The sequence below is a fragment of the Phalangium opilio genome, unplaced genomic scaffold, assembly GCF_054372755.1.
Source record: "Phalangium opilio isolate 3A_F unplaced genomic scaffold, DU_Popi_V2 ptg000042l_1, whole genome shotgun sequence".
NCBI lineage: Eukaryota > Metazoa > Arthropoda > Arachnida > Opiliones > Phalangiidae > Phalangium > Phalangium opilio.
The window spans coordinates 1,856,777-1,871,300 of NW_028324166.1; the positions used below are offsets into that span (position 1 = coordinate 1,856,777).

The 14,524-nt window shown below is 37.4% G+C and overlaps 3 protein-coding genes and 1 long non-coding RNA gene across 12 annotated transcripts; 3 read left to right on the top strand and 1 right to left on the bottom strand.

Moving 5' to 3' along the window:
* Positions 1–144: 144 nt before the first annotated feature.
* Positions 145–7,433, top strand: LOC149678216 (uncharacterized). The gene is made up of 19 exons (XM_089837008.1): positions 145–276; positions 409–485; positions 549–615; positions 754–918; positions 998–1,139; positions 1,212–1,432; positions 1,747–2,018; positions 2,078–2,218; positions 2,295–2,375; positions 4,082–4,229; positions 4,357–4,433; positions 4,501–4,567; positions 4,682–4,846; positions 4,914–5,055; positions 5,115–5,383; positions 5,464–5,744; positions 5,799–6,131; positions 7,114–7,234; positions 7,353–7,433. The coding sequence occupies exons 1-19, from the start codon at positions 247–249 to the stop codon at positions 7,431–7,433; spliced, it is 2,880 nt and encodes a 959-aa protein (XP_089693134.1). The 5' UTR covers positions 145–246.
* Positions 6,554–10,347, bottom strand: LOC149678217 (uncharacterized). Of its 8 annotated transcripts, none has more exons than XR_016366046.1 (4): positions 8,932–10,179; positions 8,784–8,843; positions 8,368–8,705; positions 6,554–8,299 (listed from the first exon to the last, which is right to left on the bottom strand). XR_016366046.1 is itself a non-coding variant. In XM_089836236.1 (4 exons), exons 2-4 carry the CDS (start codon positions 9,066–9,068, stop codon positions 8,564–8,566), a joined length of 339 nt encoding a protein of 112 aa, XP_089692362.1. In that variant the 5' UTR covers positions 9,069–10,125; positions 10,209–10,347; the 3' UTR covers positions 6,554–8,563. The 8 variants fall into 8 exon arrangements, 6 of the variants coding, with proteins under 6 accessions (XP_089692362.1, XP_089692363.1, XP_089692361.1 ...); XR_016366047.1 differs by having other exon boundaries at positions 8,364–8,705; XM_089836236.1 differs by adding an exon at positions 10,209–10,347 and having other exon boundaries at positions 6,554–8,705; positions 8,932–10,125.
* Positions 7,501–14,479, top strand: LOC149678218 (uncharacterized). Its single transcript, XR_016366048.1, has 3 exons — positions 7,501–7,609; positions 7,680–7,844; positions 14,370–14,479. It is a non-coding gene; the product is annotated as an uncharacterized LOC149678218 (long non-coding RNA).
* Positions 10,250–12,495, top strand: LOC149678219 (uncharacterized). 2 transcript variants are annotated; one of them, XM_089836230.1, is made up of 9 exons: positions 10,250–10,380; positions 10,511–10,587; positions 10,650–10,716; positions 10,897–11,061; positions 11,129–11,270; positions 11,335–11,555; positions 11,725–12,005; positions 12,064–12,227; positions 12,381–12,495. In XM_089836230.1, exons 1-9 carry the CDS (start codon positions 10,351–10,353, stop codon positions 12,398–12,400), a joined length of 1,167 nt encoding a protein of 388 aa, XP_089692356.1. In that variant the 5' UTR covers positions 10,250–10,350; the 3' UTR covers positions 12,401–12,495. The 2 variants fall into 2 exon arrangements, with proteins under 2 accessions (XP_089692356.1, XP_089692355.1); XM_089836229.1 differs by lacking the exon at positions 12,381–12,495 and having other exon boundaries at positions 12,064–12,310.
* Positions 14,480–14,524: the final 45 nt, after the last annotated feature.

The following is a 14,524-nucleotide window of genomic DNA, read 5'->3' on the forward strand; positions in this document are numbered from 1 at the left end:
AAGTAAAAGTCAACACTAAATTTCGAAAGCACGAATAATAACCTGCTGGCTGGAAGCGGCAAAGGTAGATAAATATTAAATATCTCGTGAGTTCTTCATTTACTTTTACGCCTACCCGTACTTTCTGTTTGTGCACCGACTTTAACAATTAATCATGAGAAACAAAAATCGATTGAATAGTCAAAGAACAAAAATTCCCTTCTGTTCCACGACGTCTTCAACAGTCTGAATTATAAATCATTCAACATGGTTGATATTCGAATGGGAGTAATCAAGGTCAGAATATTTTTGCAGCAAAAATCTCAAATGTATATTTCAACGCGACTCGATATCGAAAAACTGATATTTCATCAGGAAAGTTTCATTGGTCAATTTTTATTGTCTAAATTATCTTTCTTTTTCTCATAGGAAACTCAGGGATTTGGCATCGCCAAAAATCTCAACGCGTTCATATCGGGGTTTTTCAGTAAAAGGTTTAACATTAGGTAAAACTCAGTCTCACTTATTTTGAGCGAGTTGTCTAAATAATATTTATGCTTCATTTAAAGTGTTGGTTTTGTGCCCGTATCTGCGGAAGAAATTGACAGAAATCGAAACGAGAAAGACATACCACAGGTAATAATAAAAATTGTTTTTTTCGGGATTCCTCAGATAAGGTATAACGAATCTAAATGTCAATCGCTTTGCACCCAAATATACAAAAAAAATCATTATCGAATTGACTTAAAACTTTAAACCGTATTCTTTTGGTAGAAAATGGACATTCTGTTTTTTCCTATACAACTCGAAAATTTCTTTAAACCTGATATGAAATGTCGAATGACGAGCATTTATGATTCGGTGTCGACCTTCATCGTCTCTTCAGTCCCGAAAATGACCAAGACACCATCTCTATCTTTCCTCAACATGGAAGGACAAGTAACGTTAACATTTTGCCAATGTTTTCAAAAGTGCTCCCAAGGAATAGAATAACAATTTCTTTCCATATTAACCGTAGTTCTCGATATTTTGGATGGCGAGTCTTTTGGCAGTGTCGATCCTCTTAACTTTGGCCACGCCCAAAAACCAAAATGGCCAACCGTTCGTCCTTACTTTTGTCGAAATGATGTGGAAGAATTTCCTAATTTTTTTCTATGAACGTAAGCATATTTCGTCTTTAAATGGTACAAAAATATCCATACTTGAAAACGGACTTGTACTTGTGGTCGCAGCGTACAGCCGTGTCGAGAAAGCGATCACTTGGAGAGTGGCAGCCATGTCCTGGTTGATCGCGACCACTTTCATTTTCTTCGAAATATCAGGCAACCTGAAGTCGGATTTCACAGAGAAGGACTATGATACTGTGGACACCATCGACCAACTCGCCAAACAGGGTTTCAAAAATGTGTGGTTCTGGGATGCCAGTGATGAATTAACTTCTTTTCGCAGAAAAGTAAGTGCAGAAATACACCATTCAATAGATTCTTTTATCCCTTCTCCAGCAAGTAAACCATTTAAGACCATGAAACCAGCTTCGACCTTGGTGTTTTAGGATTGAACCACACATTTTCATCGTTCCCTTTATTCTTCCATATTCATTCATAACCGAAACTTCAATACTCCCAATTGAAAATGGGGTTATGGGAGATCAGTTCGTCAACGTGGCGAAAAGTCTCGGAAAAAAACTTACGAATAAATTAAAATTCTTGTATTTTTGCTTCTAAAACTACTGGATGATTTAAACAGAACTATAAATTTCATTTCTAGGCCAACGTGTCCATCCCAGAGAGCTCAATACTTCCGATTGCCAACGCGGTTTTCGGAGACGAGTTCGTCAATGTAGCGCAAAACATGGGAGACAAAAGAAAGTTTATGGTCGTTGGGACTCTGATAATGCAAATTATTCTGCTTGAAATGGAAAATAGAATTCAATACGCGAACAATTACTACTTTTCACCGTCCATAGACGATCAGCTTTTGGTTTTTGCAGTTTCCTACAATTTCTCACAATCAAAGTACATGGAGAAAGCCAACCTGATGTAAGACTAAAGAATCGAAAAGGGTTTTTGTAAACTTTACCAAGGTAATATCGTTTCAGGATGGAGTTAATCACGGAAAACGACCTCTTATTCGCTCTCATGTATAAAGGGCGCTATGCGATTGATCTCATAAAATGGAAACAACCAGTGGACGATTTTTCTCCGATATCCGTGAAGGAAGTCGAAAGCCTTCTTATTCTGTACTACGTGGCAAACGTTATTGCGGTATTGGCTTTAATATTGGAATATGCTTTATTCCTTCTGCTGGCTTTGAAGAGGTCCAGAACCTTTGTCCCAAGGCGACGATTACACCGAGTTAATCTTCATAATGGATTACCTTCACTTACCTTGCACGAGGTATTTCGCTTAGACGCCCGTTGAGCAGAGTACAAAAATATAAATTTCAAACTTTCCACCCCCCAACCTTGTGAGTGAGAGAGACATTCGTATTTTACACTTTGCGCAAGAGTCAATTTTCAAATCCACCAATTACGAATCTCCGGAAAGATAGAGTTCCTTTTCCCACGTGACCTAGCTATTTCCGCCTTGATTTACAGCCGTCTCACATCCGCCGGTGTAACGCATACCCGGTTTCCAGCTTTTTTGGTCTAGTTGAAAATTCCAAATACTTCAGTATGCATGTCCATACTATAACCGTGCCTCAAACTTGGACGTTCATACCGTCTGTGAAGTTGGAAGATAACTAGCCTTGACTAGGCCCAAAAAGCGGTGGTTCTAGTACGATAAAAAAATTATTATGAAAAATAATCAATATCTAATCTTTCAGATAAAAATAAAAAACTAATTCTCAATTTTACTGCATCAAGCTAAGCTATTTGAACGAATAAATACCCACAAAAAAGAAGTAGAAATGTATATTTGCCGGGAGTGTGGCGCACTCCTGTAAGCCAAGCTTCTGGGCGGCAAAGTTTGAGGGAATACGACACAAGTCGGCGATCCCACCCTATAGGTGCCGGCTGTCCCGTGTCCGCCGGAGGTGACTTATCCCAATTCCACCTTCCGTCACCTCCCAAGTAAACCTCAATCCTTCCCTGCTTCTACACATACGACCCAGCGGCCCCCGTCAGTGCTGGACCGCGTAGGGTCTCCCGCTCAATTCTTCCTGGTGCTAAAGGCCTAACGGCTAAGCACTAGTGCTAGTAGGTGGTAAAAAAAAAAAAAAATGTATATTTTCTGGCCTGATAGAAATTCCGCCATTGGGTGGCTAGTTGTTTCTCGTAACACCAGTTGATCGCCGCCTAACCCGACGTTAGAACCCAATGTTACATATAGATATTTAAAGACTTTTTCCCGCTACTATTTTCATATTTTTTACGTGTAGTAGGCCTAAAACCATTTTGTGCAATAGAAAACTCATTCAGTTTTTTACGCAAATACTGTCCAAAATTTACCGCAAATGAGGTTCCATTTCCAAAAATATATTGTGGCATTATATTTGAACTATACACAAGTGTTAGTCTGGATAACGTTTTATTTATACTTTGTAACTTAAATAACGGGTCCCACATTTTTTGCGCCAATTATTGAGCGTGTAGGGTTCCCTTTAGAACAAAATACAATAAATTTGTTAAAATATTAAAATTATTTTGCATAAATGACTTTGGTTATTTGTAATATTAAATAAAAAATGTTGCCATAAATCTACAAAAGTGTGTAAATTCCCTTAAAATTATAAATCCATAACACCAATGTATTAAAAGAATTTTCTAGCCTGGTCGATGTAGAAACTATTTCCATTCTTTTTATGGTTTTCTTCTTGAAGTATTTGGGTCACAGCTTTATTGTAGCATTTACTATATCCTTACCCGCCACCTTCTTATCTTAAATCTACGCCTTTGTTCTAACCATATACAAACACTTAAAAACCCTTTCTTAGCCACTCCCTTGGCATGTAGACAGATCTATTCATTTAACATAAAGTCAATATTTTTGTCAACGCTAAATTTGGAATGAACGAAAGAGCCTGATGAAAGTAAAGCTAATACGTCCATTTTCTCGAGCGTTCTTGATTTACTTTAATGCATACCCGTACTTTCTGTTAGTGCACCGACGTCGGTCATTAATACAGAGTCGCAAAAATCGCCTGAGAGTTTTTTTTTGGTCTGCTTAATAGTCAAAGGCCGTGCCGTCTGCAACAGTCTGAATTACAAGTCATTCAACATGGCTGATATTCGAATCGGAATAATCGCGGTAAGAATATTTAAGTAGAATAAATCTCAAATGTATCTTACAACGCGACTTGATGTCAGAAAAACTGAAATTGTTCAAGAAACTTTCATTGGTCAATTTGTTTTGTCAAGTTTTTTTTTTGTAATAGGAAGCTCAGGGTTTTGATATTGGCAAAAATCTCGAGGCTTCGATCACGGAGTTTTACAGAAAAAGGTTTAACATTAGGTAGAATTCTGTCACACTCCTTCATATCGTGTTGTCTAATTAATATTCATACTATTAATATTCCAAGTATTGGTTTTGTGCCCGTACCTTCAGAAGAGGTTAGATTGATTCGAAATCAGAGTGATTTACCACAGGTAATATTAAAAATTACTCAAACATTTTTTTGGGATACCTCAGGTAAGGGACTCTGAATTTAAATGAGAATCGAAATGCATAGAAAAATAGCATCACTCGTATACCTTTGGTAGATAATGGACGTGCTGTTTTATCCTGTACAAGTCGATAGTTTCTTTACACCTGAGATGAAATTTGGAATGACGAGCGTTTATGACTCAGTGTCGACTTTCATCATCTCTTCAATCCCGAAAATGACCAAGACACCATCTCTGTCTTTCCTCAAGATGGAAGGACAAGTAACGTGAACTTTCATCGTGTATTCCAAGGAAATACAATAATAAATTCTTTCAACATTAACTGTAGTTCTCGATATTTTGGGTGGTGAGTCTATTGGCAGTGTCAATACTATTGGCTTTGGCCACGCCCAAAAATCAAAATGGCCGACCATTCCTCCTTATTTTCGTCGAAATTATATGGAAGAATTTCCTTATATTTTTCTACGAACGTAAGCTTATGTCGTCTTTAAAAGGTGTAATGAAAACCGACTACTATCTCTGATCACAGCGTACAGCCGTGTCGAGAAAGCCATCACTTGGAGAGTGGTGGCCATGTCCTGGTTGATCGCGACCACTTTCATTTTCTTCGAAATATCAGGAAACCTGAAATCAGATTTCACTGAGAAGGAATACGATACAGTGGACACCATCGACCAACTCGTGAAGAAGGGTTTCAAAAATGTCTGGTTCTGGGATGGCACTGACGAATTAACTTCATTTCGCAAAAAGATAAGTGCAGAAATAAACAAATCTATCGCTACTTTCATCCTTTCTCAAGCAAGTACACCATTTAAGAGAAATACTAGATGAAAACAGCCTCGACGATAATTAACTAGAACAATAAATTTCGTAACTAGGTCAACGTGCCCATCCCCGAAACTTCATTACTCCCAATTGAAGACGGGGTTTTTGGAGAGCAGTTCCAGAACGTCGCGAAAAGTCTCGGGGTCAATAGGAAGTTTATGGTCGTTGGGACAATGCTAATGGAACTTATTCTTCTTGAAAATCAAGAAATGGAGAATAAAATACAATACGCGAACAAATACTACTTTTCACCATCAATAGGCGATACCCTTTTGGTTTTAGTCGTTTCATCTAATTTCTCGCAATCAGAGCTCATGGAGAAAGCCAACCTGATGTAAGACCAAAGATAGGGGTTTTTGTAAATTTTACTACGGCAATTTCGTTTCAGGATAGAGTTAATCACGGAAAACGACCTTTTCTTCGCTCTTATGTACAAAGGGCGATACGCGATGGATCTCATAAATTGGAAACAGCCTGAGGACGATTTTTCTCCGATATCCGTGAAGGAAATCGAAAGCCTTCTTTCTCTGTACTTTGTGGGAAACGTAATTGCGGTATTGGCTTTAATATTTGAATATGCTTTATTCCTTCTGCTGGCTTTGAAGAAGTCCAGAACCGCAGCAAATATCTCAAGACGACGTTCACACCGATTTAATCTTCATTATGGATTCCCTTCACTTACTTTGCACGAGGCATTTCGCTTAGACGCCCGTTCAGGACAGTAAAAAATATAAATTTCCAACCCCCCAGCCCCAACCTTGTGAGTGAGAGGGACATTCGTATTTTTCTCTCTGCGCATGAGCCAATTTTCAAACCCACCACTCGCGATTCTCCGGAGAGATATAGTTCCTTTTCCCCACGTGACCTATCTATTTCCGCCTCAATTCACAGCCGTCCTGCATCCACGGGAGTAACGCGTATTAGGTGGCCAGCTTTTTGGTCTAGTTGAGAATTCCAACTACTTCAGTATTAATACATCCTTGGCTAGGTCCAAAAAGAAAGGGTTTTAATAAGATAAAAAGTTATTAAATAAAATAAAAGGCTAAAACATATAAGGCCTAAAACATCGTTAAAAACCTTTTAGTAATGGTGGTCCTTTTCTTTAAACTTGACGTGGATAGGCTTAGAACCAAATACAAAAAATTTCTTTAATACTAAAATGTCTTTGCTTATTCGGAATATTCATCCAAAAATGTTACCATTAATCTACAAGAGTTTGTAAATTAAATTCAAATTATCAATCCATAACACCAATGTATTAAAAGAATACTTTAGCCAGGTGGCTGTTAAAACCGTTTCCATTGTGTTTATGGTGGTTTTCTTCTTTCGATATTTGGGTCACAGCTTTATTGACGCATTAACTTTATCCTCGCCCACCAACGACTTACCTTAAATTCTCGTCTTTGTTCTAACGTTACACAAACATTTGGAAACTCTTTTCTTACCATGTATTCGGATCGATTTACTTAACTCGAAACGGCATTGCGTAGCATAAAGCCAATATTATTCCATACCAATAAGTAAACCAAAGCCAACACAAGATTTTGAATGCAAAAATATAACCTCATTGAAGAAGTAAAGCTAGATAAATATAAACTCTGAGAAAATCGGTAATCCATCTAGCTTCTCGAGCGTTCTTTATATACATTTAGGCCTATCCGAACTTTCTGTTCAAGCGCCGACTTTGGCCAAAAAACACTTAGTCGCAAAAATGGCATGAGTGTGTTTGGTCAAAACCAAAAATCCCTTCTGTCAAACGCAGTCTTCAATAGTCTGAATTACAAATCATTCAACATGGTTGATATTATAATGGGAGCAATCGAGGTAAGAATATTTTCGCATCAATTATCTAAAATGTATCTTTCAACTTCGTAAAACTTATATTAATCAGGAAAGTTTCATTGGCCAATTTGTATTGTCATAATTGTCATTTTTCTCATAGGAAAGTCAGTATTTTGATTCCGCCAAAAACCTTTACACTTTGATAACGGAGTTTTACAGGAGAAGGTTTAACATTAGGTAAAATTCTTTCTCATTTCTTTTTAAAGCGTTGTCTAAATAATATTTATACCTTATTTCAAGCCTTGGTTTTGTGCCCGTACCTATGGACGAGGTTAAATCAATTCGAAACCAGAGTGATTTACCACAGGTATTATTAAAAATTGCCCAAACATTTTTTTTTGGTATCGCTAAGATAAGGTAATGACACTCGCTCTAAAGCAGTCTCTGTGCCCAATAAGCGTCAATTTAAAACGTATTCGTTTGGCAGACAATGGACATACTGTTCTTTCCTTTACAAGTCGATATTTTCTTTAAACCTGACATGAAATTTCGAATGACGAGCGTCTATGACTCAGTGTCGACATTCATCATCTCTTCAATCCCGAAAATGACCAAGACACCATCTCTATCTTTCCTCAACATGGAAGGACAAGTAACGTGAACTTTTTCCACATCTTCCTAAGGAAATACAGTAACAATTTCTTTCAACATTAACTGTAGTTCTCGATACTTTGGATGGTGAGCCTTTTGGCGGTGTCGATGCTCTTGGCGTTGGCCACGCCCAAAAATCAAAATGGCCGACCGTTCCTCTTCATTCTCGTCGAAATGATATGGAAAAATTTCCTCATTTTTTTCTACGAACGTAAGCGCCTTTCAAATTAAATGGTGGCATAAATCCATATTTGAAAATCGACTCGCCATTCTGGTCGCAGCGTACATCCGTGTCGAAAAAGTAATCACATGGCGTGTGGCGGCCATGTCCTGGTTGATCGCGACCACTTTCATCTTCTTCGAAATATCAGGCAACCTAAAGTCTGATTTCACCGAGAAGGAATACGATACTGTGGACACCGTCGACCAACTCGTCAAACAGGGTTTTCGAAACGTCTGGTTATGGGACGACACTGACGAATTAGTATCTTTTCGACGAAAAGTAAGTGCATAAACACACCAACCGATCGGTACTTTCATCCCTTCTCAAGGAAGTAAATCATTTAAGAGAAATATTAGATGAAATCTGCGTCGACCCTAGCATTAAAGTTGAACTGAAATTTACACGTATTCTTTGTCCACGTTTTATTTACGAACAAATTCCTTATTCATTTTGTATTAAATGGATGATTTAAATAAATAGAACAATAAATTTCGTAACTAGGTCGACGTGCCTATCCCCGAAACTTCGATTCTCCCAATTGAAGACGGGGTTTTTGGAGACCAGTTCCAGAACGTCGCGAAAGGTCTCGGGGTCAATAGGAAGTTCATGGTCGTAGGGACAATGATAATGCAACTTATTCTGATTGAAAATCAACAAATGGAAAATAAAATACAATACGCCAACAAATACTACTTTTCACCGTCCATAGAGAATCACCTTTTGTGTTTTGTAGTTTCATCAAATTTCTCGCGTTCAAAGTTCCTGGAGAAAGTCAACCTGATGTAAGACAAGAGATTAAAAAGTGATTTTGCAAATTTTAACACGTCAATTTCGTTTCAGGATAGAGTTAATCGTTGAAAACGACCTTTTCTTCGCTCTTATGCACAAAGGGCGATACTCGCTCGATGTAATCGAGTGGAAACAGCCAGTGGATGATTTTTCAACGATATCCGTTAAGGAAATCGAAAGCCTTCTTTCTCTGTATTTCACGGGAAACGTCATCGCGGTATTGGTTTTAATATTGGAATATGCTTTATTCCTTGTGCTGGCTTTGAAAAAGTCGAGAACCGCAGCAAAGATCTCAAGACGACGTTCACACCGAGTTAATCTTCATTATGGAATACCTTCACTTACCTTCCACAATGCATTTCGCTTAGACGCCCGTTCAACAGCGTAAAAAATATTAGTTTCAAACTCCCTTCCCCCTTTACTTGTGACTGAGAGGGACATTCGTATTTTTCTCTCTGCGCATGAGCCAATTTTCAAACCCACCAATCACGAATCTTCGGAGAGATAGAGTTACTTTTCCACACGTGAGCAAGCTATTTCCGCCACGATTTACAGGCGTCTCACATCCGCGGGAGTAACGCGTATTTGGTGGCCACCTTTTTGGTCTAGTTTGGAATTCATAATACGTTAATATTAATTCACACTAATGCTGTAATTTTGCCTCAAACTTGGACGTTCAAACCGTCTTTTGTAAGCGAAATTGGAAGAGAAAAATATTATTATTATTACTACATAAAATAATAGTAGTTTTTACTGCTACTATTTTTGTATTTTTTACGTATAGAAGGCTTAAAACTGCTTTGAAAACTTTTTAATAATGGTGGTCCTTTCCTTTAAATGTGAAGTGGATAGGCTTAGAACCATGTATAATAAATTTGTTGAAATACTAAAATGTTTTAGCATAAATTACTTCGGTTATTTGGAATGTTCATTAAAAAATGTGACTATTAATTTACAAGATTTTGTAAATTCAATTCATATTATCAATCCATAACACCAATGTATCAGTAGAATTTTCTAGTATGGTTTTCATCTTCAGGTGTTTTTCTTGACACCTTTACTATATCCACGCTCACCACGTTGTTACCTCATATCATCGCCTATACGAACATTTCGAAACTCCTTTCTTACCATGTATTCGGATCGATTTACTTAACTCGAAACGGCATTGTGTAATATAAAGTCAATATTTTTCCTTATCAACAAAAAAAGACCAAAGTCAACACTAAATTTTGAATGCACGAAATATATCCTTTAGGAAGAAGTAACGCTAGATAAAATGGAACTTTGAGAAAATCGGTAATCCATCTAGTTTCTCGAGCGTTCTTTATTTACTTTTACGCCTACCCGTACTTTCTGTTAAAGCACCGACTTTGGCCAAGAACACTTAGTCGCAAAAATAGCATGAGTGTCTTTTGGTCTGCTGAATAGTCAAAAGCAAAAATCCGTTCTGTCAAACGCAGTCTTCAATCGTCTGAACTACAAATTGTTCATCATGGCTGATATTCGAATGGGAATAATCGATGTAAGAATATTTACGTAGCAATAATCTAAAATGTATCCATCAATGCGACTTGATATTGAAAAACTGATATAAATCAGGAAAGTTTCATTGGCCAATTTATATTGTCTAAATTGTCGTACTTTTCAAATAGGAAAGTAAGGATTTTGATTTCGCCAAAAATCTCTACGCTACGATTACGGAGTTTTTCAGCAAAAGGTTTAACATTAGGTAAAATTATGTCCCATATCTTTTTAATGTGTTGTCTAAATAATATTAATTCTTAATTCAAGTCTTGGTTTTGTGCCCGTTCCTTCGGATGAGATTAAATCAATTCGAAACCAGAGTGATTTACCACAGGTAATATTCACAATTGCACAAGAGGTTTCTTCGGGATCGCTCAGATAAGACACAACGAATCTAAATGACAACCGCTCTTAAGCAGTCTCTCTGCCCAAATTATTTGCACTATAAAAAATATCGATACTCGAACAGACTTAATAATTATGCGCTTTAATTTAAAACGTATTCATTTGGTAGACAATGGACTTACTGTTTTATCCCATACAAGTCGATACTTTCTTTACACCTGAGAAGAAAAGTCGAATGACGAGCGTTTATGACTCAGTATCGACATTCATCATCTCTTCAGTCCCAAAAATGACAAAGACACCATCTCTATCTTTCCTCAACATGGAACTACAAGTAACGTGAACTTTTTATATATGTTCCTAAGGAATATAATAACAATTTCCTTCAACATTAACCGTAGTTCTCGATATTTTGGATGATGAGTCTTGTGGTAGTGTCGATATTCTTGGCTTTGGCCACACCCAAAAATCAAAATGGCCAACCGTTCGTCCTTACTTTTGTTGAAATGATGTGGAAGAATTTACTCCTCTTTTTCTTCGAACGTAAGCTCCATCGAATTAAAATGGTGTAATAAATCCGTACTTGAAAACGGACTTGTGGTCGCAGCGTACAGCCGTGTAGAAAAAGCGATCGCTTGGAGAGTGGCGGCAATGTCCTGGTTGATAGCGACCACTTTCATTTTCTTCGAGATATCAGGCAACCTGAAGTCGGATTTCACTGAGAAGGACTATGATACTGTGGACACCGTCGACCAACTCGTCAAAAAGGGTTTCAAAAATGTCTGGTTCTGGAAGGACAGTGACGAATTGACTTCTTTTCGCAGAAACGTAAGTGCAGAAATACACAATTCAATCGGTGATTTCATCCCATCTCAAGTGTTATTGGGGATCAGTTGAACCGAACTTTTGTATCTATTCTTGGGTCATTATTCTTCAATATACATTTATAATAATAAAATGATTTTAAAATAACGAGAACAATAAATTTCATTTATAGGTCAACGAGCCTGTCCCCGAAACTTCATTACTACCAATTATAGACGGGGTTGTTGGAGACCAGTTCCAGAACGTAGCGGAAAACCTAGGGGACAACAGGAAGTTCATGGTCGTAGGAACACTGATAATGCAACTTATTCTGCTTGAAAATCTGGAAATGGAAAATAAAATAGAATACGCGAACAAATACTACTTTTCGTCGTCCATAGACGATACCCTTTTGGTTTTGGTCGTTTCATCTAATTTCTCGAAATCAAAGTTCATGGAGAAAGTCAACCTGATGTAAGACTAAAGAAATGAAAGGGTTTTTGTAAATTTTAACACGTCACTTTCGCTGCAGGGTAGAGTTAATCGCGGAAAACGACCTCTTCTTCGCTCTTATGCACAAAGGGCGTTACGCGATCGATCTCATCAAATGGAAACAACCAGCGGACGATTTTTCAACAATCTCCGTGAAGGAAATCGAAAGCCTTGTTTCTCTGTATTACGTGGGAAATGCCATTGGTATCTTGGTCTTAATACTTGAGAAGATCGTTTCGTTTCTTATGTCCGTGAAGAATTGTTTCAGCAATAACCGTGAAATTTAGCTTAATTTTTAAACGAATACCCATATGTATTAATACTACAGTACTACCTTCCACAATGCATTTCGCTTAGGTGCCCTTTCAGCAGAGTAAAAAATATGAATTTCAAACCTTGTGAGGGAGAGACATTTGTATTTTTCTTCTCTGCGCATGAGCCAATTTTCAAACCCACCAATCACGATTCTCCGGAGAGATATAGTTCCTTTTCCCCACGTGACCTAGCTTTTTCCGCCTCAATTCACAACCGTCTCACATCCACGGATGCAACGCGTATTTGGTGGCCAGCTTTTTGACCTAGTTGGGGTAATTCGTAATACGTTAGTATTAATTCATATTAAAGCTCTAATCTTGGCTCAAACTTGGACGTTCAAACCGTCTTTTATCCGCGAAGTTGGGAGATACCTAGTTTGGGCGAGGCCCCAAAAGTGAGGGTTCTAGTAAGATAAAAATTACAAGAAATAATCTGAATCAAAATCTAATATATCAGATAAAATATATCAAGCAAAGCTATTTCAAGAAAAAAATACTAACAAAAATGTCTATTTTCTGGCCTGGGGGGGGGGGGCTAGTCGTTTCTCTTAAACCGCACCTAATCGCCGTGTAACCCGACTATGATGATGAAGTAGAACCCATGTTACATATAAATATTTATAGACAATTTTTTCCGCTACTATTTTCATATCTTAGGCGTAAAAATTATTTAAAAACTTTTTTAATAATGGTGATCTTTACCTTCAATGTACGCGGATGTAAAATATATTTCTGAAAATATTGAAATGTTTGTGCATAAATGACTTTGGTTATTTGGAATATTATTCCAAAAATGCTGCCTGATGGCTAGAAAAACGGTTTCCATTATGTTTATGGATTTCTTCTTTAGGTATTGGGTAACCGCTTTAGTGAAACAATCACTATTTCCTCGCCCACCACCTCAACTCTTTGCCTTTGTTCTAAAGAAACACAAAAACCCTTTCTTAGCATTTAGTTGGATCGATTTACTTAACTCGGAACGACATTGCGTAACATAAAGTCAATATTTTCGCATAACAACAATCAAACCGAAGCCAACACTAAAATTTGAATGCACGAAATATAACCTACTGTAAGAAGTAAAGGTAGATAAATAAGAAATTTGAGAAAATCGGTAATCCGGCCATTTTCTCGAGCGTTCTTGATTTCTTTTTATGTCTGCCCGTACTTTCTGTTAGTGCACCGACGTCGGCCATTAATACAGAGTCGCAGAAATCGTCTGAGACGTTTTTTTGGTCTACTAAATAGTCAAAATCGACGCCATCTTCAATAATCTGAATTACAAATCATTCAGAATGGGTGAAATTCGAATAGGAGTTATCGAGGTAAGAATATTTATACAGCAATGATCTCAAATATGTCTTTCAACGCGACATTTCAAATCGAGAAACTGAGATTATTCATGAAATTTATTAATTTGAATCGTCTAAATTGCCTTAATTTTTCTTATAGGAAACTCAGGAATTTGATACCGCCAAAAATCTCAACGCGCTCATATCGGAGTTTATCAGTAAAAGGTTCAATATCAGGTAGAATTAGGTCAAACTTTTTAACGCGTTGTCTAAATAATATTTATATCTTATTCCAAGTATTGGTTTTGTGCCCGTTGCTACGGATGAGATTAGCACTATTCGAAATCAGAGCGATTTACCACAGGTAATATTAAAAATTTGTAATAGCACATCATATGTCTCTGCGACCCAATCTATAGTGCACCTTAGATTATGTCGAAAAAAGCGATATTTTAACAGACTAAATTATACATATATTTGTTCATTTTAAAACGTACCCTTCTGGCAGACAACGGACTTGCTGTTTTTTCCCATACAACTCGATATTTTCTATACACCTGACATGAAATTTCGAATGACGAGCGTTTATGACTCAGTATCGACATTCATCGTCTCTTCAATCCCGAAAATGACCAAGACACCATCTCTATCGTTCCTCAGCATGGAACTACAAGTAACGTGAACATTTTATATATGTTCCTAAGGAATATAATAACAATTTCCTTCAACATTAACCGTAGTTCTCGGTATCTTGGATGGTGAGTCTATTGGCAGTGTCGACCCTCTTGGCTTTGGCCACGCCCAAAAATCCAAATGGACGACCGTTCATCTTTACTTTTGTCGAAACGATGTGGAAGAATTTCCTAATTTTTTTCTACGAACGTGAGCTATTTCG